The 27040-nt window shown below is 41.5% G+C and overlaps 1 protein-coding gene across 1 annotated transcript; it reads right to left on the bottom strand.

Moving 5' to 3' along the window:
* On the bottom strand, nucleotides 1-26613 carry casp7 (caspase 7, apoptosis-related cysteine peptidase). The gene is made up of 7 exons (XM_064950952.1): nucleotides 26226-26613; nucleotides 21161-21270; nucleotides 8733-8884; nucleotides 7685-7813; nucleotides 4511-4686; nucleotides 3918-4056; nucleotides 1-3636 (listed from the first exon to the last, which is right to left on the bottom strand). The coding sequence occupies exons 2-7, from the start codon at nucleotides 21268-21270 to the stop codon at nucleotides 3410-3412; spliced, it is 933 nt and encodes a 310-aa protein (XP_064807024.1). The 5' UTR covers nucleotides 26226-26613; the 3' UTR covers nucleotides 1-3409.
* Nucleotides 26614-27040: the final 427 nt, after the last annotated feature.

Raw genomic sequence — 27040 nt, forward strand, 5'->3', positions numbered from 1 at the left:
TTTCACAATAGAATCTTCATGTTTAATACAATAAAAGTGTGTTAACATAGGCATTCATTTGATGTGAAGTAATTTAAACATTGTATTGCCCCAGATTCAAAGGGGGCTGCAGAGTATGGCAATATTTAGTAAATTCACAATAAAAACATTTTTTGGGTGGGGGGGGATTCGTCTCCCTATACTATATATTCGTTTTTCCAAATCTTTTATAATATATTAATGAGGACAATAGCATTTAACACCGGAAAGCATTTAAAAAATAATACTTCTAAAAATATGATTTTTCCCTTAAATTCCATTCCAAAACAAGTGGAGCTAACACTCCTTTCAATACAGAATGGGCACTACATCACTGATAAGAGATTCATGTGTCGAGAGGATTCAAGAGTGCCATCTGTGTGATTGACAGGTATGTGTAAAATGTCTACTCGGTCGCCAGCATACTGTTCACTACTGTGGTTCATAGAAATATTGTGTAATCAGGTAAAAAAAAAAAGACTGATGCAATAAAACTAAGATGAGGGGGGGGGGGGAATAGCAAAGCTAGCACCGGATGTTTTCCCAAAGTTACTAGCAAACTATGGAAGCAATCCTGTAAATTGCGCTGGAACGTTGCAGCAACATTGGAAGAATGCAGTGTGCGAATTGAGACATGTGAATTATGAATGATAACACTTGTCACCACCAGTAATAGCTGCCTCTGCAGATGACAGAGTATTTCTGACTTTGGGACAAACAAGCAGTGGATATGCCATGACGATCTTAAATATGTATGTGTGCTTTTGAAGGCCACCAAAGTGCTGTCAATTGAAGGTATTAATGATCAAATGTATGTGACTATTGGACACTCAAACCATTTATCAATTGTCATGAGAATAACATTTAACAAACGTTTTGTGTTTCAGTTGTATATACATTTCACGTATGTAAAATGTTAATGAATTAGATTTTTTAATTGAAGGACAATGCAAGGTGTCTTTAACCGTGGTAATAACTGACAATTTACCACACTGATATACAGTGAAACAATGTGGTCATTTGTGCTTTGAGACCAGATTCAGTTCACTTATCACATGGACTTCCTCCATTTTGACAAACAAATTCAGGCATACATCATTTTACAAGCAACGAAATGAGTGAATTTGTAGGCCAACATAAAGGGGTCTTTCAAAAGAAAAGTTAAATGATCCTTGGCCATTGATAAGAAGACATTGATAACAAACCATATATTGACAATGTATACTGGGTATACCAAACATTAGGAACACCTTACTAATACTGAGTTGTCCTCAGAACAGTTTATTGGGGCATGGACTCTACAAGGTGTGGAAAGCATTCCACAGGGATACTGGCCCATGTTGACTCCAATGCTTCCCACAGTTGTGTCAAGTTGGCTGGATGTCCTTTGCGTGGTGGACCGTTATTGTAAAAAAAAAACAGAAGCGTTGCAGTTCTTCACACAAACTGGTGCAAAGGCACCTAATACCATATCCCGTTTAAAGGTGCTTAAATCTTTTGTCTTGCCCATTCACCCTCTCAATGGAACACATGCACAATCTATGTCTCAAGGCTTACAAATTATTCTTTAGCCCGTCTCCTCCCCTTCATATATACTGATTGAAGTGGATTTAACTAATCAGTAAGGGATCATAGCTTTCACCTGGTCAGTCTATGTCGTGGGAAGAGCAGGTGTTCTTGATGTTTTGTATACTCATTGTAAATACATTGACTCCAGTGGATAAAGTTTACTGACAAGCTTCATCATCTTCAACCTAATGAATTCATGTGTGTACATATAAACTGGCAAAATCTCAAATCCTCCTTGCTTGTGGTATGATGGAACATTTCCTGTGCCCTTGACCAAAAAACACATAACGTTTTTTTTTTCATGCAACAGATTAGCACTCTTTCCTGACAATTGTGCCAGTGAAACTCAAAATCCACAAAAAATAAATCTCACTCACAAAGAAACCTGAGGATGACAGTAAAATGTAATCTTTAACAGTCACTGCTGGGAGTGCATTCTTGGTATGAATAGTTAAATTATTCGTACTTGACTTTGTTACCTCTGTTACATGGGATCATATGACAAGTGATTGCTCTTTGAGTGAGACCTATAATCCCATTTTAGGATCAATGATATTATAAAAACATTAAGACAAATAGCCCAAAATTGAAATTGTACATTTTCCAGCCGCTACCCTCCTGATTCAGTTGAAATTCAGCATATTGCTGTGATCTTTCATAAGGTAAGGTGCTTTTAAACTGACCCGTGTAGCCTACATTCTTAGACAACTATTATGCTGCTGCGATAAGCAAGTCCCCTCTAATAGTCTGATGTCCTTACACACCTAATGAGACGTGGCATCTCCCAACCAACTAGGATCAGGAATGTTTGATCTGGTTTCCGTGTGGTTGTATAACGTCCCCAAACACTTGTAGAACGTTCAGGTACGGTGTTTTTTATAAACACAGTGGCAGTGTCCAATTACCCATACTTGCGTTCTAAATAGAAGGCATGTTGAGTATGCGAAAAATGTTTAGTTTTATATTATGTGAACTTTAGTACGCTTTAAAATGCCAAGATGTCATACTTATTTCAGCTTTTCATCGAGCAGAATTTGCTGCACACTACTTAGTAACAGAACCGTCTTTCGAAACCCACGTGTCTGACAACAGCTGATAATGGCAGGACTCAACGCAATTGCGCATTAGATTAGGCATTCTTAGTAGGATGAGCCTAGTATGCTGATTTGTGTAGCTTACTGCATCTATTTTTTACTGAACAGTGCATTCTAAATAGTATGTAGTACTATCAGTACCACAGTATGCAGCTTGAGTAGTAGGCAAGCCAGTTTTCGGACATGGCCAATGTCTCTAGAAATCTACTTCATGTCAAGAAATGCCCCCTTCCCTCCAAAACTAAAATAAATGCCCTGAGGCATAAATAATGTTAGCTGGGATCTTGGCCAATCAATCAAATGCTTGTACGCATGTCCAAATTTGGACAAGCTGGAAAATGAACAAGAACATTTTCAGATATTACAGATTTCAGATATAACTGATTTCTAACCTTTTAACAACCCTACAAAACTGGCAGCAAATTTCCTGGGTCAGTAAAATAACATGGATATTTCACACAGCCTGTTGACAAAAACCAGATCAAATGTGACATCATTATTCCTAGGAATAACCTGAAGAGGCAAGTATCACCACCAACACATGAACGCAGCGTGCCACTGTATAAATTTATTTGGAGAGCTTGTTTTGTGCCCAGCTACGCTACACGTGCAAAACGGCATTCTCTCCCAAACCGCGCAGCAGCCTGCTGGACCTGGATCAACCCTGAATTTTGAGACCGCTCGGTTAGTGCGTGGTTTAGTTAGTCTCAGTCTGTGGTCAATGACGGTCAGTTAAAATACAGCTCCTTGGTCAGCATGGAGACCACGCAGGGGATCTGCTTCTTCTCGCTGAAACGTGGGTCCTCGGACCAGGACTCGAAGCTGGTGGCTACCATGTAGTTGACACGTGTGAGGATCTGCATGATCTCCAGCTGCTTACCAAATTCATTGAGGACGTTGCAGAGTGCCTGGACAAACCAGGAGCCGCGCCCAGGGTTCCTCCACGAATAGTACCCTGGAAGAGTAGTTGCGTCACTCTCTCCAATTGGCACTGATGCTCGCACAAACGCTCACACACTATACAAGTGCACAGACAGAATCTCTAACACAGTAACAAACACTATGAAAACAACTGGATAGTGGATGTGCGTTACCAGCTACCAAGGTTGATTGGAACATCCAGGGTGTGAGGTAGAGATGGTGGCTGTGGGATTTCTGTCAGACTATCAGTGCAAGGAACATTTAGGAGTGGGCGAACTAGTTTAGCTGGAAATGTACAAGAATGCTGTGGGTTACCTGGCACGGTGGAGTAGGCAAAAAGGAAATCTGCCTCGACAGGAATCTTGTGCCTGGGATTTGCATCCGTTTCCAGGGTATCATTGGGGGGCCCAGAATCAGTCTGTATGCCATCATCGAACTCAGAACCTCGACAAGCCTGGTGAATCAAATGAAAGTTGAGATCAGGAATATCTTTTCAAGGACCTAGTAAAAAAGGGCAATATGTCTTATTAAGTTCTACAAATATGGCTGTATAGTTAGTAATCTGTCCATCAAGAAAAATGACAGTCACCTTGCATATAAATGGGATAACCATAATCTATATACATTTCTAAAAATAAGAGGTCCTGTAATTCAGCCTTGTGGAACACCATAAATTATTTACAAGTCCTTTTATTTCAAAACACTGCACAGCTCACTTACAGACATTGGGTAAACTATCTAGTTTCGAAGCAGGTGCCAACTGACAATATTTAACCATGATTAATCATCTACCTCTTCTATAAGTTTAAGACGCTAAGCTCAACAATAAATGCTTTAATCAAGCCTAGCTAGAACAAACGCCTGGGCTTTGTGAAGCTGCCCAGCCCAGTGTTGGCTTTGGCCCTCACCTGGATGAAGAAGAGTTTGGGCTTGCCCACTAGACTCTTGCACATGTCACCCCTGAAGAGTGAGGTCATGCTCTTGATGGGCATGGCTCCGTCAGTGCCATAGATCATACCCTCCTCACCGTGACTCAGCAGGATGCAAGCAAAGCAGGAGCTGTCGCTGTGGTCCTCCTCTGAGGCTAGGACACACACACACACACTTTTAGGGTTAAATAAACGTTTTAAATGCATTGCCATTCCCAGTTTCCTATTTGTTGTCACCCTTATTTATGTGGGATGTCAATAAAAAGTAAGTAAAGGTTACAAAAATAAAATCTTGGTCAATCAAGAATAGACTGTTCTTTCGACCAATCGACTGGCCCACATTTTCAAATGTGTGTATTTCCATCCTTTGTGTTTTATAAAAAAGAAGCTAATGCTTTAAGCAAACTGTTTGATTACATAATTAAGACACACAAATGACTAGAGAGAGTCCGACCGCAATTGATTAGATTGTGTCAGGCTTAGACTTGCAGCGTTGTGTTAAAAAGCACTGTGGTTAAAAAATATATATTTTTAAAGGCAGTGAGTGACTGACTAGAACCCATTGTCTCTCTCTCTCCTGACCTATAGCCTATCATAATCACATCAATAAATTGGTTATAAACTCTGAACACGTAACAGCAAAACGGCATGATGCAGACATGATAAATAAACTCAAAACGGGGGAATGTTTACTGGTTGCGCAGGCGTTAAAAAGGGAGTAAATGTGACTCGTTGTGGAACATACTGGAGATCAAGAAAAATAAAGTAAGGAGCCAGCGCTGAGTGCTTGTCAAACAGGTGCTGTTAGGTTATATTAACGGTTTAGGCCTATTTATTGTTTACGCTAATTATTCAATAGGTCGCTTTATTTTATTTTAAAACTAAAATGCTTGATTGCATTTCAAATCATGAATGACTCGTAAATGATTGATTGATATAGGCCTAAGTTAATTCCAGTATTAAGACAGGATTAAACAGGATGCGCTCTTAGGCCTACTGATGATCATTATAATAAATCACTATAATATATTATAATAAGTAATGTCATCATCATAAAATAAGGAGATGATCAAGGAAAAGGAGGGTTATTATAATAATAATAAATACCCATTTGGAACAGTGTAAACACTAAATCAATTCTAAGCAACACCAGAGGGGAAAAAAATAGACTTTATTACAGCATAACAAATATTAAAAACAGCTGAATTTGTGAAATTGTTTATCTGACATGTGGTTACATTAGATTTGTTGCTCAAGGACTCAGTAGGCTATTAAACAAATACTAAAACAGGCAACATAAGCAGGATCTGTCTTATTTCTGTAGATGCACAGTTAGTCAGAAGTTTACATAAACTGAGTTTAAATGTATTTGGCTAAGGTGTATCACAAATCCTGACATTTAATCCTAGTAAAAATTCCCTGTTTTAGGATTTTACTTCTTTCATCACATTCCCAGTGGGTCAGAAGTTAACATACACTCAATTAGTATTTGGTAGCATTGCCTTTAAATTGTTTAACTTGGGTCAAATGTTTTGGGTAGCCTTCCACAATAAGTTGTATGAATTTTGTCCCATTCCTCCTGACAGAGCTGGTGGAACCGAGTCAGGTTTGTAGGCCTCCTTGCGCACACAAGCTTTTTCAGTTCTGCCCACAAATGTGCTATACGATTGAGGTCAGGGTTTTGTGATGGCCACTCCAATACCTTGACTTTGTTGTCCTTAAGCCATTTTGCCACAACTTTGGAAGTGCTTCACGGTTGGGATGGTGTTCTTCGGCTTGCAAGCCTCCCTCTTTTTCCTCCAAACATAATGATGGTCATTATGGCCAAACAGTTATATTTTTGTTTCATCAGACCAGAGGACATTTCTCCAAAAACTACAATCTTTGTCCCCATGTGCAGTGGCAAACCGTAGTCTGGCTTTTTTTATGGCGGTTTTGGAGCAGTGGCTTCTTCCTTGCTGAGCGGCCTTTCAGGTCATGTTGATATAGGACTCGTTTTTACTGTGGATAGAGATACTTTTGTACTTGTTTCCTCCAGCATCTTCACAAGGTCCTTTTGCTGTTGTTCTGGGATCGATTTGCACTTTTCGCACCAAATTACGTTCATCTCTAGGAGACAGAATGCGTCTCCTTCCTGAGCGGTATGACGGCTGCGTGGTCCCATGGTGTTTATACTTGCGTACTATTGTTTGTACAGATGAACGTGGTACCTTCAGGCATTTGGACATTGCTCTCAAGGATGAACCAGACTTATGGAGGTCTACAAAAAACATTCTGAGGTCTTGGCTTTTGATTTTCCCATGTCGTCAAGCAAAGAGGCACCGAGTTTGAAGGTAGGCCTTGAAATACATTCACAGGTCCACCTCCAATTGACTCAAATGATGTCAATTAGCCTATCAGAAGCTTCTAAAGCCATGACACATTTAACAGTTAGGCTGTTGATTATAGACCTAATTATGTTGAGGTTTCCTCTCTCCTCACTTTCCACAGACAATTAACGCAAGGACTGTTTTCTCGTCTCCTAACTCCACTGCTGCCTCCCCTGGTTAACTTGGCTATTATGCACATAGCAACATGGTCTAGGAAAAGGCGCCATTTCAACAGCGCACTGATGTGTTTCAGAACCGACCACTGTCCAACGCGGGAGAAAGCGCATTTGTTATAAAATAATGTCACATTAGTGTTGCACCACTGTTCTTGCATAATATAACCATATATCATTTCAGGAGCACATGTTTTAGTCTGATGGACTGTGCCATCCCCATGGACTCCACAAATGGATCAGTCCTCTCTGATTCGCGCCTGTCTGAGTGGTGTCTTGTACACCAGTATTATAAATCATTTTTTCCCCCTACTGCTTGTCTAAAGAAATCTCGACCAACAACCAATCGACCAGTCGACTGAATTGGGTCAGCCCTAAACAGCACTAAAAGAGAATGTGATGGTGTTGGTGCCCTGTTTGAAAATGTATGCACTGGAACTGTAGGGGGGGTGACAGTGAGACCGGGTACTTTCACTGAAGTCGCCCCTAGAATAGATACTTGGAACTGTAGGGGGGAGTGACAGTGAGACAGGGTACTCTCACTGAAGTCGCCCCTAGAATAGATACTGATGTCAGGCCTACGGACAATATGTACTCAGTGTGTTACTCACCCTCTCGGAGAAGATGCTCCATCTTCTCACATGTCTGGTCGTTGTAGATGCAGACGTCGAAGCCCAGGCTCTTAAAGCACTTAAACAGTTCGCCTGCGTCTCGATCCGTGCCATTGCGTACATTCATCCCTGACAGACAATATGAACAGCATTCACTGTACTCTACATGTACAGAGTATAGCTTACACAGTGTTATACAATAGGCCACTAAAATCAAGCTATATCAAATGGCAGGGCTCCAGACTAACATTTTCCCCTATTGGCACTGGTGCCACTAACTTTTCAGTTGGTGACACGAGCCCATAATTTGGTCGCACCCAAAAATAAACAAAATTGCAGCATCACTCAATAGAAACAATAAGAGTAATCACCTTATAAAGTCATTAAAAATTCTTTCAAGATGTGTCATAAAATACTGAGATGTTAGACGTAACAACTTATTTATTGAATACTATGTCCAATCAGCAATGTATGACTCAAGAAATTGATATTCAACCTAATCCAGTGATTGTCATGAATTGAGTTGACAATCCTGTATTTAAAAATATATATATTTTACTGTCAAAATAGGGTTTCAGAAAGCTGAGATCCTCCTCTCTTTATCAGGTAAAAATAGCATTTTTTCACGCAATTGCATTTTGAAATGTTACACAATCAGAATGCATTTTTCGGGGTGCACGAGGGGGGAAGAGAGAGAATGTGCGAGGCTCCCGCATTACAGCAGCCGGCCCCAGTGAAACAGGCAGGGCAGACACTTGACGTTAATGCACCTTAATGTTTGACCAAAAAAATGGAATGTTCTGATTGACGTGACCAGGTAGAATGTGGGGCTTGCACCAGTGTGACCAATTGAAAGCCAAGTCAAAGGGCTGCAAAATGTGACTAAATGGTCACAGTCTGGAGCCCTGAGTGGAAATGAACAGTCTTATAAAGAATAACTGTGTTACATATATATATTAGTGTTGTATAAGTTTAATAAAGCAGTGTGGATAATATAAAAGTGTTAGACAACCATGTATCCAAGTCAACATAAAAGGTGATGCCATACCCGTCTTTTCGTCAAAGTTCTTGTTGTTGATTATGATGCACTTGCCCACTCGCTGGTGGCTCATCTTATACTGGAATGTTGGTGAAATGATTCTGTAATGGCTTTCAGAGGAGTAGTCCTGCTCCCGCGTCTTGCCATCCTTATTCTTCTTACTGAGCCATAGGGACAGAGAAAAAAAAAAGAGGTTAATTCAATCAAATTTTATTGATCACACTCGGGCTCCCAAGTTAAATAAAAGGTTAAAAAAATGTAAATACACCTTCAGCAGATGTTATTGCAAGTGTAGCAAAATGCTTGTGTTCCTAGCTCCAACTGTATATAACAATACACACAAATCTAAAAGTCAAATGATGGAATTGAGAAGTATATAAATATTAGATTGCTCAATGTCAGAGTGGTATTGACTGAAATACAGTAGAATAGAATACGTTATATACACATGAGTAAAGCAGTATTTAAAACATTATTTAAACCTGATTAAAGTTGCCAGTGATTCCAAGTCTATGTATATAGGGCAGCAGCCTCAAGGTGCAGGGCTACGTAACCAGTGGAAGCCTGCTAGTGATTCCAAGTCTATGTATATAGGGCAGCAGCCTCAAGGTGCAGGGCTACGTAACCGGTGGAAGCCTGCTAGTGATTCCAAGTCTATGTATATAGGGCAGCAGCCTCAAGGTGCAGGTCTACGTAACCGGTGGAAGCCTGCTAGTGATTCCAAGTCTATGTATATAGGGCAGCAGCCTCAAGGTGCAGGGCTACGTAACCGGTGGAAGCCTGCTAGTGATTCCAAGTCTATGTATATAGGGCAGCAGCCTCAAGGTGCAGGGCTACGTAACCAGTGGAAGCCTGCTAGTGATTCCAAGTCTATGTATATAGGGCAGCAGCCTCAAGGTGCAGGGCTACGTAACCGGTGGAAGCCTGCTAGTGATTCCAAGTCTATGTATATAGGGCAGCAGCCTCAAGGTGCAGGTCTACGTAACCAGTGGAAGCCTGCTGGTGATGACAAAGACGACACACATAGGTATCCATTGGTACCTGGACAAATGTTTCAGGTAAAGTTACATCAAATGTATTATAGTGACAGACTTATGGTTTGTATTACTGGCACCAACAGACCAACCTGTTTGGACAGGCCTACGTCTATAACCTCTGGTAAACAACTCAACAAAATTCCTCTGCAAAGAGAATTTGGCATCACTTTCAAAGGGTGAATCTTAAAAAAGGTTTTAAGCACTAGATAGAACAGTACACCTTCAAACAGTACCCACATAACACAGGGCATTCTTAAAGAAAATACATGCCACTTTTAAAGTCATTAGACATGACACACATGCTACTGAAAAAATATATACATTATTGACCCTCACTGTATTCAACATAATATAATAATAATATATCCCATTTAGCAGACGCTTTTGTCCAAAGCGACTTACAAGTCAGCTGGGGCCACTACTTTTACATATGACCGGGAATCTTGATGCTCTACCAACTGAGCCACACACCAAGGATTTAAAAATATCAGACCTTGATATAAGAGCGAGACATCTGTAAAACAGTATTCTTACTCAAGGCTATTTCTGGGGAAGTAGGTAATCCAGAGAATGCCCTGCTTCCTTGAGAAAAGGCTAACTTGACACAACTCCTTCGATTACTTCAACATTAGACAAGCTAACATTTTTCAAAACATTCTGCTGACTTCAACAAATCAGGAATGCCAAAAAGTCATCCAAACACACAGAATTCATGAGAATCAAAAACATCCTTGAACCACTTACTCAGAGACCATTGAGCACGTACATTTTCAAATGAGGCATTAATGTCATGGCCAAATCTGTTGAAGTAATCCACTGGCAGGTGAATTATAAAGTTACAACATGTTCAGCTTGCTCGGGTATTAAGAAGTCATAAGTGAATCAAAGTATGTCCCCGACAGAGTAAATCTTCCCGAGTGACAATTCTCACAGACCTGTCATATTTCCATTCTTTAAAGGACCCATCCAGATAGATAGGCCACAGTAGCCCATTGGGCTCACAATATCAGCATGTGTTCTAGAAGAGCCTAGTCATCAGGTTACCCAAGAACTGCAACAATGGGACCCTATATTCAGATGCATGCGCACATGCACGCTCACATGCACGCAGAAACAGAAAATGGCCAAACAGGCCATACTATACCCCACATGTGATCCAGAACTTTTCCATAGCCCCTCACCCCCTCCCTCATGGTGCCAGAATGCCTAGCAATGGTCCGAGAGTGGGCAAAGAGCCCTGCCTCTGTGGCACTGTGGGGTGGGAGGGGTCCCTTACCTGGGTTCCTCATTAAGCGCCACGCCACTCTGCATCTGAAATACGTTGCTCCTCTTGTCTCGCTCCTTTTTTAGTTTTTTTGCCTTCTCTAAACCTCGAGGTGTCGATTTTTTGGGGCGTACGGAGCGGTTGGTGTGCACTAGGATCCTGACATGCTCTCTATACTCTATAGACACTGGACTTGGCCTACGTGCACTGGGGAGGTGCACTGTAGCTCCCTGAGTCAGCAGCCACCACACCAAACCAGAGTTTTCTAAAGGCCTATTCAAATGACCCTGCACACTGCGGGGGTCAGGCAGGGCAGCACGTAGCCTTTATGGCTGCTGACAAGCACAGAATCAGCCTCTCTCTCTCGCTCAAACACGATTATTAACAAGCTATACTGTATGGTTATTAGTAGTTCCTGTATATGTGGTCAAACTGTATAACAGACTATAGGTTACTGTATGGTTATAAACAGCAGACTAGCTACATCCATAAGTGGGGAAGTCTAGGGAACAGCACTAGGTCTGGGTAACATGGTAGATTTTTTGGGACACTTTGAAAGGGGAGAGGGGTGCTCTATAGACCGAAAATCCTCGCAACAAATCAAGAATTTCAGTATTCAGGGCTTAAATGTGAGCGGGAATTGTGCTCTTGAAAAATAACATGACAGAGACAGACACAATGCGGACGCAGATAGCTACCCAGCAAGCCGGGAACATTCCCAGGACATTAGCTAACAATTCCCATTCATTTCTAGTTAGATCAAACCCTAACATCCCAATAATGTTTTTGATAACCTTTTTTTTTTACTAAGAAAACGTTTGACATTAAATTGGCTATCCTTGGACCATTCATATATAAACCACAGAACATTCCCCTATGTTTATTATTAGGTTACCATGGAATGTTATAACACAATGTTCCAGTGATGTTGTTAAAACATAATTTCAGCAACAAAACGTGGGAGATATAGAAGTGGTTCTGAGAAATCATTGGAGTGTTTTGCTGATGGAGATGCTATTCAAAACACCCTTACCAACCAGCAGGGAATATTCCCACAATACTCTCAAAGTTATAGTGTGATGTTAGGACATGACGTAAAAAAAACGTTCCCTAAACATACTTCAGCGATCATGCCTAGATTCAATGAAATTGTTTATGAGAAAACATTACTGGAATGTTCTGCTTATGCTGATGTCATCCAAGACACCTATAACAACAAGCACAGAACATACCTATAATACTCTCAAAGTTAGAGCGATGTTCTGACTGTTCCAAAAATGTTCCCTCAATATACTTCAGATATTGCCAGAATACAATGAGTGGTTATAAGAAAACAATATTGGAACCTCCCATTATGTCTATGGATGCTGCCCAACATATTGTAGCAAATCTGCCATTCTTCAGACCGAAAAACGCTCCATCAAGGGACACCCCAATAAGTTATTCTTTAATTATGCCGTTACCAATAATGTTCTAAGAACATACAGTATTGTTAATGGAAGTAGTTCTGAAAACATTACTGCAATGTTCTGTTAATATTGATGTATAGTGTAACATTATAGGAAGTTACTTACCTACATATGGCAATTTAATCTAAACTCATCAAAAAAGAAACATCCTCTCACTGTCAACTGCGTTTAGGGGGGGATCAAAATCAAGTAACAGTCAGTCTCTGATGTGGCCACCAGCTGCATTAAGTATTGCAGTGCATCTACTCCTCATGGACTGCACCAGATTTGCCAGTTCTTGCTGTGAGATGTTACCCCTCTTCCGCCAAGGCACCTGCAAGTTCCCGGACAATTTCTGGGGGGGGGGGGGGGGGGAATGGCCCTTCCTATCCAACAGGTTCCAGACGTGCGCAATGGGATTGAGATCCGGCCTCTTCCCTGGCCATGGCAGAACACTGACATTCCTGCCTTGCAGTAAATCACGCACAGAACGAGCAGTATGGCTGGTGGCATTGTCATGCTGGAGGGTCATGTCAGGACAAGCCTGCAGGAAGGGTACCACATGAGGGAGGAGGATGTCTTCCCTGTCTTCCCTGTAATGCTCAGCATTGAGATTGCCTGCAATGACAACAAGCTCAGTCCGATGATGCTGTGACACACCGCCCCAGACCATTACGGACCCTCCACCTCCAAACTGATCCCACTCCAGAGTACAGGACTCGGTGTAACGCTCATTCCTTCGACGATAACCGCGAATCCGACCATCACCCCTGGTGAGACAAAAGCGCGATTAGTCAGTGAAGGGCACTTTTTGCCAGTCCTGCCTGGTCCAGCGATTTTGTGCCCATAGGCGACGTTGTTGCCGGTGATGTCTGGTGAGGACCTGCCTTACAACAGGCCTACAAGCCCTCAGTCCAGCCTTTCAGCCTATTGCGGACAGTCTGAGCACTGATGGTGGGATTGTGCGTTCCTGGTGTAACTCTGGGAGTTGTTGTTGCCATCCTGTACCTGTCCCGCAGGTATTATGTTCGGATGTACCGATCCTGTGCAGGTGTTGTTACACGTGGTTTGCCACTGCAAGGACAATCAGCTATCCTTCCTGTCTCCCTGTAGCGCTGTCTTAGGCGTCTCACAGTACAGACATTGCAATTTATTGGCCACATCTGCAGTCCTCATGCCTCCTTTGCAGCATGCCTAAGGCATGTTCACGCAGATGAGCAGGGACAATGGGCGTCTTTCTTGGTGTTTTCAGAGTCAGTAGAAAGGCCTCTTTAGTGTCCTAGGCTTTTATAACTTTGACCTTAATTGCCTACCGTCTGTAAGCCGTTAGTGTCTTAACGACCGTACCACAGGTGCATGTTCATTAATTGTTTATGGTTCATTGAACTAGCATTTACTTGTGATCTGCTACTTCCCAGCCCTGTACTTAGCACACTGCACCACCAGGATGGAGTTGGATCTATACAAAAAGGATAAGAATTTCAAGTCTCGCTGCTATGTCTTAGTAGATACTTGCATATATCTATTGACACGTCACCGAAATCTGGCAAGCAATAAGTTCATGTTAATATACAGTACCAATCAAAACTTTGGACATCATTAACTATTTTCTACATTGTAGAATAACCAAAAAAGTTACAAAAAAGTGTTAAACAAATCAAAATATGTTATATTCTTCAAAGTAGCCATTCTTTGCCTTGATGACAGCTTTGTACACTCTTGGCATTCTCTCAACCAGTATCACCTGGAATGCTTTTCCAACTGTCTTGAAGGAGTTCCCACATATGCGGAGCACTTGTTGGCTGCTTTTCCTTCACTCTGCGGTCCAACTCATCAATTGGGTTGGGATTTGGTGATTGTGAAGGCCATGTCATCTGATGCAGCACTCCATCACTCTCCTTCTTGGTCAAATAGCCATTAAGCAGCCTGGAGGTGTGTTGGGTCGTGATAGTGATGATCGTCCCACTAAGCCTGAACCATATGAGATGGCGTATTGCTGCAGAATGCTTTGGAAGCCATGCTGGTTCAGTGTGGCTTGAAGTTTAAATAAATCACAGACAGTGTCACCAGCAAAGCACCCCCCACACCACCTCCTCCTCCATGTTTCACAGTGGGAACCACGGTGGGAATCTCCACATGCTGGTTGAGAGAATGCCAAGCATGTACAAAGCTGTCATCAAGGCAATGGGTGGCTACTTTGAACAACCTCAATTATACAATATATTTGGATTTGTTTAAAACTTTTTTGGTTACTACATGATTCCATGTGTGTTATTTCATAGTTTTGATACCTTCACTATTATTCCACAATGTAGAAAATAGTAAAAATAAAGAAAAATCCTTGAATGAGTAGGTGTCCAAACTTTTGACTGGTACTGTACATTTGTACGGAAGTCGAAACATCTAAATTTGACATGAAATGAAGAGGACTGGTGAAAGTAAAAAGTATTAGGACGTTAACTGTGGCACAGTGGATTAGTTCATGGTTAAAACTACAAAGGTCACAGATGCAAGTGGGGAACAAACCTACAGTTGAAGTCGGAAGTTTACATGCACCTTAGCCAACTACATTTCAACTCAGTTTTTCACAATTCCTGACATTTAATCCTGGTAAAAAAAAATCCCTGTTTTAGGTCAGTTAGGATCACCACTTTATTTTAAGAATGTGCAATATCAGAAAAAGATTAGAGAGAATTATTTATTTCAGCTTTTATTTCTTTCATCACATTCCCAGTGGGTCAGAAGTTTACATACACTCAATTAGAATTTGGTAGCTTTGCCTTTAAAATTCTTAACTTGGGTCAAACATTTTGGGTAGCCTTCAACAAGCTTCCCACAATTTTGGTGAATTTTGGCCCGTTCCTCCTGACCGAGCTGGTGCAACTAAGACAGGTTTGTAGGCCTCCTTGCTTGCACATGCTTTTTCAGTTATGCCCGCACATTTTCTATGGCATTGAGGTCAGGGCTTTGGTTATGGCCACTCCAATACCTTGACTTTGTTGTCCTTAAGCCATTTTGCCACAACTATGGAAGTATGCTTGGGGTCATTGCCCATTTGGAAGACCCATTTGCGACCAAGCTTTATCTTCCTGACTGATCTCTTGAGATGTTGCTTCAAAATATCCACATAATTTTCCGGCCTCATGATGCCATATATTTTGTGAAGTCCACCAGTCCCTCTTGCAGCAAAGCACCCCCACAACATGATGCTGCCACCCCGTGCTTCACGGTTGGGATCGTGTTCTTCGGGCTTGCAAGCATCCCCCTTTTTCCTCCAAACATAACAATGGTCATTATGTCCAAACAGTCATATTTTTGTTTCATCAGACAAGAGGCCATTCCACCAAAAAGTACGATCTTTGTCCCCATGTGCATTTGCATAAACATTTTTTATGGTGGTTTTGGAGCGGTGGCTTCTTCCTTGCTGAGTGGCCTTTCAGGTTATGTCGATGTAGGACTCGTTTTACTGTGGATAGAGATACTTTTGTACCTGTTTCCTCCAGCATCTTCACAAGGTCCTTTGCTGTTGTTCTGGGATTGGTTTGCACTTTTCACACCAAAGTACGTTCATCTCTAGGAGACAGAACGCTTCTCCTTCCTGAGCGGTATGACGTCTGTGTGGTCCCATGACGTTTATACTTGCATACTATTGTTTGTACAGATGAATGTGGTACCTGTTCCCAGACCGCTGCAGAGTACGCACTCACCTCCCGGACTATGACAGCCTCCAGCGGATGAAATGAGCAGGCACTCCGCACCCTATTCAGAAGAGGACAGCGCGAAGAGATCCAGACGGAGCTGGTGTGTCGAGACAACCTCATTGGAAGCACTCATCACGATGGCCATCCATCTGGATAATGTTCTTCGGGAGCGTCGGCACCTCCATCGCATCTCGCTCTCCTCCTTTGGACTTCCTGAGACAAAGCCTGAACCCAAGGAGGTAGGGTCCACACACCTCACCGTGGCAGAGCGATGCTGTCGGAGATGGCTGGGGCTCTGTCCCTATTGCGGTCAGGAGGGGCACCAGCTTCAACGGTGTCCAGTGCGTCCCAACCAGGGGTCCACGAGGGCTGAGGAACGGCACTGTGATCATCCATTTCCCATGGTAGGCGTGAGTATTCCATCATCACTTTCCACCAAACCCTTTCTGGTTTAAATTTCACTGGCTGGCTGTCCCTCATGTGTTGTTTCTGTAGCACTAGTGGACTCCGGTGCCGCAGGAAATTTCATTAACAAGTTCAAACACTAGATAGTTGACCACTGGGATCCGGGACAATCACACACATCACAGCACCAATCACCATCACTGTGGGACCCTACACCAAGAAAGCCATCCTCGACCTCCCAAGGCTCCAACGTCATGACCCCACCATCTCCTAATCAAGGATGGAGGTCACTGCCTGGGCACCCTGATTTCAGAAGTCCTGCTTTCCCTTACCCCGTGGTTCCACGTCCGTTGAGAGTCCTGTAGTTGCCTTCCAGGCCGACATCGCAGGTGTTTACCAGGATATCTGAGAGGTTTTCTCCAAGACCCGCGCCACATGTTTCCCTCTTCATCACCCCTGGGACTGTGCCCTCAACCTGCTAGCAGAAACTACGCCTCCGCGCAGCCACGTCTACCCAGTTGGTGGCTGAAACCAAAGCTATGGAAGAGTACATCCAGGAAGCTCTCCAACAGGGTTTCATCTGCCCCACCACCACTTCTTTGTGGTCAAAGAGGGAGGTCTACGTCCGTGCATAAACTACAGATGTCTCAATTTCATCACCAAGTACCGCTACCCTCTCCCGGCCGCCATCGAACAGCTCTGTGGGGCCCGGTTTTTCACTGGACTGGACCTGGCGGAGTGCCTACAATCTGAACGGCATTCAGCACAATGTCTGGCCACTACGAGTACTTGGCGATTCCTTATGGATTAGCCAATGCTCCACTCCCCTTCTTGGTAAAATTGCCCTTACACAGCCTGGATGCGTGTTGGGTTATTGTCCTTTTGAAGAACAAATTATAGTACCACTAAGCACAAAGAAGACGGTATGGCGTATCGCTGCAGAATGCTGTGGTAGACATGCTGGTTAAGTGTGTCTTGAATTCTAAATAAATCAGACAGTCTCACCAGCAAAGCAACATTTCCTTCCAATCGGCACGTGTGGACACAAAGCGTCATCCAATTAACAAAAAATATTGCCGTAAAGCGTGTGATTTGCAACATTAAACAAAATAAACGATAGAGCATAATATGAAACAATAGATGTTTTTTATCGTTTGTTTCATTGTGTCGCAAATCACACTCTTTACGGCAATATTTTTTGTCAATTGGACAACGCTTTGTGTTCTTCTACACGTGCCTTGTGGAAGGAGATTTGCAACACAAACAAACATGGAGGAGAGTGAACGTGACACAGAGACATGGAGCTCGTACCTAAAAGAGGGGCTACTTCGGTCGCATGGATGTGGTTTGGGTATGAAAAGTCTGACATGGACCAGAAAATCATCCTCTGAAAAATATGTCGCAGGCTGGTACCGACAACAGGATCAAACACCACTAACATCTTTTACCACCTACGCTAGAATCATGTGGAACAGTACGGAGAGAGTCCACGGATGAGACCCAAAAAAGTACAGTCGAGGGCTCAAAACATACCCCCGACTCAGAACGTTGCAAGAGGCTTTTGCCCGCAGCACACCATATGGCAAAGAATCACGAAGATGGAAGGAGATAACAGCTGCCGTTACAACGTACATCTGCAAAGACATGGCCCCAATTCACACTGTCGAGAAACGGGGGTTTTGTGAGTTGGTGCTAACACTCAACCCAAGGTACCAAATGCAAATTTAAATGTGACACGTATTAATGCCAAAATAACTTGCAAAACAGGCAAGACCCCCCCTAAAAAAATACATACATACATACATACATACATACATACTTATTTATTTTAGACTTAAATTTTGTTTGCAACTATAGTTTAAGTGTTTTCCATTGACCTTTTTAGATTTTATACATTAATATTTTGATACATGCTTAATTGAAAATTTGCACAAAGGTTCTACATAAAATGAGAAATAATCAAATACGAGTAAGTACATTTTATTTGTTGAGTATAATTCAAAACGTAAGAAATATTTATTAATTGAATTTACAGAAAATGTGCTATATCAATATGTACGTTTATATGAAATGAACTATATCGGGATATGAGATTTTGGCCATATAGCCCAGCCCTACTGTGAAGCATTTATTTGGGCTGCAATCTGATGTGCAATTAACTCTAATGAACTTATCCTCTGCAGCAGAGGTAACTCTGGGTCTTCCTTTCCTGTGGCGGTCCTCATGAGACCCAGTTTCATCATAGCGCTTCATGGTTTTTTCGACTGCACTTGAAGAAACTTTCAAAAAGTTCTTGAAATGGTCCGTATTGACTGACCTTCATGTCTGAAAGTAATGATGGACTGTCGTATAAAATGTGGCCTAACTGAATCTTAAAAATTCCGTCAACATAGCATATTATTTATGCAAATAAAACACCATCAAAATTGTAAGGCTTTAAAAAGGGGCAATCTGGGATTGGTACATCCATTTTTTACATTTTTAATTATGCCAAAGTTTAGGGTTATTTTCTCTTCGCCCTCCATTGTTTTTCCCATTTTCTAAATCTCCAAATAACAATCTGTGCATGTGCCACAAACCTAGGCCCAGATTTCAATACCCCAGGTAGATTATATGAGTGTTGTGTTAGTGTAGCTGTGAGATGACTTGATGTTTATCATAAAAGTTACTGACCTAATGTATTTCAGTTATGTGAAACTGAAAAATATTTTAAAATGTAAAATCTCCATTGAGCATGAAGTGGACTTAATCTGGATCTAGGAAATGGCCTCAAGGGTTTAACCTTTATACTGCTGGAGGAACTGACACTTCTCAATCTCATTTAAAAAAAAAATGTTTATGAGCATGCTATACTTAAAGTTATTGAACCTTCCATTTTGGACTCTACATCTCAATGTCGAGTCCTTCCTACGATTGCGTTGCACCCCCTTTTACTCTCAGAGTAGCCTCAATTAGTCAGCGCATGGACTCGACAAGGTGTCGAAAGCATTCCACAGTGATGCTGGCCCACGTTGACTCCAATGCTTCTCACAGTTGTGTCAAGTTGGCTGCATACACACAGGAAACTTGTGTGAAAAACCCTGCAGCGTTCCAGTTCTCGACACAAACCGGTGCGACTGGCAGCTTTTTAAAAATTGAACCTTCAATTAACTAGGCAAGTCAGTTAAAAAAAAAAAAGTTTTTTAAATGACAGCCTACCGGGGAACAGTGGGTTAACTGCCTTGTTCAGTGGCAGAACGACAGATTTGTACCTTGTCAACTCTGGGATTCGATCCAGCAACCTTTCCATTACTGGCCCAACGCTCTAACCACTGGGCACCTAACTACTGTACCCCGTTCAAAGGCACAAATCTTTTGTCTTTCCCATTCACCCTTTTAACGGCACACACACAATCCATGTCTCAATTCTCTCAAGGCTTTAAAATCATTCTTCAACCTGTGTCCTCCCCTTCATCTACACTGATTGAAGTGGATTTGATAAGTGAATGATACTTTCTGAAGGCACTGTATAATCAATACACAACTTCCAAGGAGTAGGATGCAAACATAAAAAATGTAACTTTTCCATTGTATAAATGTACATAATCACATTCACTCATGGAAGGCAATTAGGCCCTGGCCAGCAAACAAAATCTCTTGCTTCATTTTGTAAATGATTGAAGACAAAATGTTTTTACTCTCTTATTGCACACTCTGCATGGCTCGAGAACAATGACGTGAAAACACACGTACACAATTTGAGGACGCTTTTTGGCTCTAGCGCTACTTTCAAAACTACTGGCTTAAAAGTATTTTGTTAAACTCTGCAGCCTCCCTTTCAGAAAGTCATGCACTTACATGATTTTGTATGCACGTGTGGGTTCTAATTGTGTGTCTCAAAGTACTTCAACTTGGCCTAGAAGTACTGTAGTTGATTCGGCCACATTATTTGAAAATACTAAAATACACAGAAAATAAGTATTTACAATACAAATACTTAAATATGCAAGTATTTGAACACAGGTCTGTTTAATTGCACGTAACCTGCACTGAAAGCAGTAGATAAGGTTTGTAGCACCCCCTTGTGGTGAAAACTGGTTGAGGGGGAAATCACATATCACACACGGTTCTTCCCCCTTCACAAATTTATTGAAACACTAATTATATATTTTTTTTTCATTTGCACCAACAGACTTTCAATAGTCTGAACATTAACACTCTTAAATGTTATGCTTCTACTTTTTTTAATAGGCTGTTCTTGATTGTGGCTGTTGGTCGACCATTAAATATAGATTTTAAAATTATTACTCAGTTAAATATCAGTCCGAAAAGTTAATTGAAAAGTTAATTGAATTTCATTCATGTTTTTATAGTTCATTTTACAGGCCTAGACAGGCATAATATCTTAATATTATTAATGCCTTATGAGTTAAGTACCACTGTCCTACCTTAAAACCCCAAATTTAAGATTGTATAGCTTAAATCCGTTGTTTATGTGTAGCTTCAAAATATGATTCTAGTGAGTCCTTGCATGTAGTGTATAGCTCCGCCAGGGTAAGACTGTTGAAACATGCACCTCATGTCTTTTGGACAAGGTACTCACAATCCAAAGAGGAGGAATCTTCCCTTTCGGTCAGGTTTGGCATCTGTTACATCTTCAAGCTCCTCGACTTCTCCCTCAAGCTGAGTAACATCAGGTTCTCCTGCCGCCATCTATGTCACACACACAAAACATCAGCCAATTTATATAAACAGACATAACATACATTATATTTCTTACATGGCTCCAGCTGGGCCTATTCATTAAAGCTACATTCCAGGATTTGAAAAAAAACAAAACAAAAACAATCCCTGCCACTTGGAATAGAGCTGAGGGATGGGGTCAGGGAAATGTAATCTCTTCTAAATTCATAGAAAGTGCTCTAGATACAAGGACTGACAGTCTGGCATCCAAGATAGGTTTAATCCAGTGAGTCCCACTGTTGCACCAGAGTGATTTACAACTTCCTACCCATTTTCAACATTGTGTGTTTAACATTAGTCTGTGTGATTTAACAGCGGCTTAGCTAGAGCAGTGTTTGTGAGATAAGGGCGGATCCCGAAGGGGCTCAGGCCGGATCTTTTTTTACAAAAACGTCTGTACGTCTGGTTTGAGCAACAAACTAGTAAAGCTATCTATGAATAGTTGAGACTCTCAAATACGCACGTGGAAACATGTTTTACTCTATGATGCTCACAAGCGTCTTCAGAAGTTAAGGGGCTCTTCTACATAGAAGATCATAGGAAATCCCAGGACATAGTGTCTATAATAATCTTACAGTTGCTGTCCCAAACTCCACGCTGTTGTCACTGACTAGTTGGCTATTAATTTCAATACAATAGCCCATCTGTGTAAAGGACCGACGAGTTGTGCGTTCCGAGATGCCGTTCTGCACACCACTGATGTACTGCGACATTATTTGTCTGTTTGTGGCCCGTCTGTTAGCTTGCAAGATTCTTGCCATTCTCCTTCGACCGCTCATCAACTAGCAGTTTTTACCCACAGGACTGCCGCTGACTGGATGTTTTTTGTTTGTCGCACCATTCTCTGTAAACCCTGGACACTGTCATGCATTAAAAGCCCAGAAGGCCGGCCGTTTGATATACTATCATACCACGCTCAATCTAACTTAGAATGGGCAAAACGAGTGACCTAACGTTCAATCAAAAAGTGAATGAATGCCTCAATGCCTGTCTGTCTGCTTTAAATAGCAAGCCGCGTGACTCACTGTCTGTAGGAGCGAACCATGTAAATGGGGTGGTGTACCTAATAAACAGGCCCCTCATTGTACGGCATTCATATAAATACATTTTTATCAGGTTTTGTTTTGGCAGACCTTATTTTTGTATTGACACATTTAATGATATGGATATTTAAGCTACAGAACAGATTACCATAACTAGCTAGCTAACGTTATATTTGCTATCGCAAACACAAGGCATTAACAAGGCATTCCGCCTTATCAATAGGGTTCTCAACTATAAACACCGCTACCGGTGGGACATTGAACTACAATCCCGACGCTCTGTTAACATTTAGAAACGTCAATAATCAACGCTTGCAATATGATTTTAGAAACATATGGTGCGCTGTAACATGGAGATATGGGCATGTGGGAACAATAATCCTAGCCATAATAAAAGGTGTGTAGTAATTTAACCTTTAAAAAAAAAAGTAACTTAATTATCGCTGATATGAAAGATACGTACCTATGTTTCCAAAACCGTACCTCATGCAATGTGTTAACGTTCAGACTGAGCTTCGGGGCACTTAAAACTCCCCTGCCAGAAGATTCCTTATTCTATTCTACTGTATAGTATTTTAGTCAATGCCACTGACATTGCATATCCTAATATTTATATATTTCTTAATTCCATTATTTTACTTTAGATGTGTGTATTGTTAGATACTTCTGCACTGTTGGAGTTAGGAACACACGCATTTCGCTACACCTGCAATACATCCGCTAAATATGTGTATGTAAACAATCAAAAGTGATTTGAATAGATGCTAGGTAGAACTGATATAGCTACAGTGCCTTGCAAAAGTATCCATCCCCCTTGGCGTGTTTCCTATTTTGTTGCATTACAACCTGTAATTTAAATAGATTTTTATTTGGATTTCATGTAAGGGACATAAACAAAATAGTCCAAATTGGTGAAGTGGAGAAAAAAAAACTACGAAAAAGTGGTGCGTGCATATGTATTCCCCCTCTGCTATAAAGCCTAAATAAGATCTGGTGCAACCAATTACCTTCAGAAGTCACATCATTTAGTTAAATAAAGTCCACCTGTGTGCATTCTAAATGTCACATGATCTCAGTATATATACACCTGTTCTGAAAGGCCCCAGAGTCTGCAACACCACTAAGTAAGGAGCTCTACAAACAGGTCAGGGACAAAGTTGTGGAGAAGTACAGATCAAGGTTGGGTTCTAAAAAAATATCAGAAACTTTGAACATCCCAGGGAGCACCATGAAATCCATTATTAAAAAATATAAAGAATATGGCACCACAACAAACCTGCCAAGAGAGGGCCTCCCACCGAAACTCACAGACCAGGCAAGGAGGGCATTAATCAGAGAGGCAACAAAGGGACCAAGATAACCCTGAAGGAGCTGCAAAGCTCCACAGCAGAGATTGGAGTATCTGTCCATAGGACCACTTTAAGCCGTACACTCCACAGAGCTAGGCTTTACGGAGGAGTGGCCAGAAAAAAAGCCATCACTCAAAGAAAATGGCATGTGGGAGACTCCCCAAACATATGGAAGAAGGTACTCTGGTCAGATGAGACTAAAATGTAGCTTTTTGGCCATCAAGGAAAACACTATGTCTGGTGCAAATCCAACACCTCGCATCACCCCGAGAATAACATCCCCACAGTGAAGCATGGTGGTGGCAGCATCTTGCTATGGGGATTTTTCCATCGGCAGGGACTGGGAAACTGGTCAGAACTGAAGGAATGATGGATGCCGCTAAATACAGGGAAATTCTTGGGGGAAACCTGTTTCAGTCTTCCAGAGATTTGAGACTGGGATGGAGGTTCACCTTCCAGCAGGACAATGACACTAAGCATACTGCTAAAGCAACACTCGAGTGGTTTAAGGGGAAACATTTAAATGTCTTGGAATGGTCAAGTCAAAGCCCAGACCTCAATCCAATTGAGAATCTGGGGTATGACTTAAAGATTGCTGTACACCAGTGGAACCCATCCAACTTGAAGGAGCTGGAGCAGTTTTTCCTTGAAGAATGGGTAAACATCCCAGTGGCTTGAGACTTGCAGCTGTAATTGCTGCAAAAGGGGGCTCTACAAAGTATTTACTTTGGGGGGGGGTGAATAGTTCAGTTTATTTGTCTTATTTCTTGTTTCACAAAAAATATTTTGCATCTTCAAAGTGGTAGGCATGTTGTGTAAATCAAATGTTATAAGGCAACAAAACAGGAAAAATGCCAATGGGGTGAATACTTTCACAAGCCACTCTATATCAGTTCATAGCTTGAAGAATGATAGCCAAAAGGCCAGCAGATGGTGAAATATTGAGGTGTGTCATCTTACTGTCCAAATGCACTGTATGCAGCTGGCAATACATTCGTGTCCCTTGTGGACCGGTTCATAACTAAAACATTCTCCATTAAGGCTGCATAGGCTTGGATTTCCTCAACTTATGTTATTTATTTTAATGCTTAATTCATTAATGACTTAATTATTTAATGAGCAGGCATGCTACTAGTGGCTAAACGCTAATCCCGAATGTTATGTAACAGCTTTATCCAATCAGGTTGAAACTCTCAGCCCAGGGGTTCTGTTTCTTTTACGCCTGCTGCATTTGCAGCATCTCATTAGAGGAAAATAAGACTGTTCCCAGGGCAGACCTGGTTGTAGCTAGGTATGTTTGAGTCCATCTGGGACCCTTTTCGCAAATATTCAACTTAGTTCACCGCAGAAACAAGGTAATTAACTACAATGACCATAATCCATTGCGCCTGTTTTTTCCAGCTGGAACATAGATGGATACACTTATGCCTACTATTCTAATTACACACAGAACGCATAGATCACATGAGAGGAATGTACACAACACAATGATGAGAGAAAGGGACAGACAGTTCGTAAAGTATGCCTTATCTACTTGAAGAACTAGTAAAATGATTTCATCAGACAGCTCTGCAGCAAGCTTTGGCAGGCTAGCCTAGTTAAAGAGGATGACTAAAGAGTACAGTGTGGGGAGCATAGGTGTCTGGCTGTTGGGCTGCTACTGCCTGAGCAGAGACGCCATGATGACTTAAGGAATTAAAATGAATAAAGTCCAAATAAAAACTAAGTTAATATACACCTGAAATATTGTACTATTTTATAGTAATTTCCTATTTTTATATTGATGTCTACCCAATGTGGACCTGACAGAAACAATGGAATATTTTCAATATTTAGTAAGTTAAATATTTTGGGCTTTGGAATTTCCATTAAAGAAACACTTTATAGTGCAATTAATGTTTAAGAAAGAAAAAGTGAAACCAAAATCCGTGATTATTTTTTCAATAGTCGAACCGACCTCAAAGCACTAAGGTTAATTACTCAGCACTAGATTTGATCTAACCTTAGGTGGAAAAAAACAGACTGTTACAATCTGATTTGGCTGAACGCGATACACAATATCCGGGATTAGCATTTAGCCACTCTAGCATAGTGGTGGTAAATGGTTTCACAAAGAACGTACGCATATTTTCCACTTTTTGTCCACCGTCTCGCTATTCAATAAAGTTGAGTAAATCGAAGCCTATGCAGTTTTAATCGGTTGTTTTATGTACGAAACGAGGGATGCCAATGTATTGCCGGCTGCATACAATGCATTGGTACGGTAAACTGACACGACTCAATATCGCCATCAGCCGGCCTTTGGTCTGGAAGAATGACTGAAGTCCAAAGTTTTCAAATCCCACACCACACCATACCATACCAAAACCACAATTTGTCTAGCTAGAAATATCTGCTCTATATTTTGTCCAGCCAGAGGTAATTCGTTTTCAGGAACGAGCCCCCGACGGAAGTCAAGTTTGGAAGCTGGCTAGCTAGCATTGCAGTAAAGTTAGTGCCACAACAAGATGATCAACAAGACAGTACGACTTACTTTTGTTTTAAGCAGTTTGTCATCTAGTGAAATACCTTGTGTCTGTCAAAACTGGGCAGAATATAATACCTAGTTCGCTATATAGCATAACTAGAATAATTCGTGTTCGTCAAGTTGATGCACCTTCACCTTCAGCTCACAGGAAGAAAGTGAAAGTAGCCTCAGAGTTTCTGAACATACTGATGCCGCGTTCAAAACAACTGGGGCAAATACGAGGTCAAATAATGACGTCCGTGATCTTCAGGTCGGAATTCTAGAAAGAGACCCGAGTTTTTTACCCCATATTTTTTTTTTAAGAGGCCCGAGTTGCAATTCAGAGTTGGACGAGCGTTCAAATCTATTTCTCTAAGTCGGAGAGGTCTGTAGTCAGAGATTTCCGAGTTACGAGTTCTCACAGTTGTTGTGAACGCGGCATGTACTGTTTCTTGAAGCCATGGGCGCAACAACGCGAGACTTCCGGGAACGCTGGCGAAACAGACCAAGCCGAGGCTTGACAAGTGGAACATTTTTCCTCAGCTGTTAATTTTCTGGTAATATAAAGGCATAACCTACATTCGAGACAATGTTATTACTACAACCGGTGTTTCGTGTTGATAACCGCGTAAATTGCTCTCAGACAAGGTAATTTATATATTCGGCTCTAATTACCAACCCCAAAACGAAATACTAATTAGCTGCTAATGTGGCTATCATACAGAACTACAAATCTTGTCGCAAGCTGTGACTTAATATGCCAATGCGAGCGTTGCAAAATAAATGTAAACATACATGTTATTAAATTATTGCGCAACAAAGGGCGGCTGCGTTGCCAATCG

The sequence above is a fragment of the Oncorhynchus masou genome, chromosome 31, assembly GCF_036934945.1.
Source record: "Oncorhynchus masou masou isolate Uvic2021 chromosome 31, UVic_Omas_1.1, whole genome shotgun sequence".
NCBI classification, from domain to species: domain Eukaryota; kingdom Metazoa; phylum Chordata; class Actinopteri; order Salmoniformes; family Salmonidae; genus Oncorhynchus; species Oncorhynchus masou.

What these genes read in the sequence shown, in the direction of transcription:
- casp7 (XM_064950952.1), bottom strand. Translation starts at nt 21,270, where the DNA reads ATGGCGGCAGGAGAACCTGATGTTACTCAGCTTGAGGGAGAAGTCGAG. An exon ending in GGAGCATCTTCTCCGAGAGG is followed by an intron (nt 4,687 to 7,684) that starts GTGAGTAACACA and finishes TGTGTGTCCTAG; the next exon opens with CCTCAGAGGAGGACCACAGC. An exon ending in CCAAACTCTTCTTCATCCAG is followed by an intron (nt 4,057 to 4,510) that starts GTGAGGGCCAAA and finishes TTGATTCACCAG; the next exon opens with GCTTGTCGAGGTTCTGAGTT.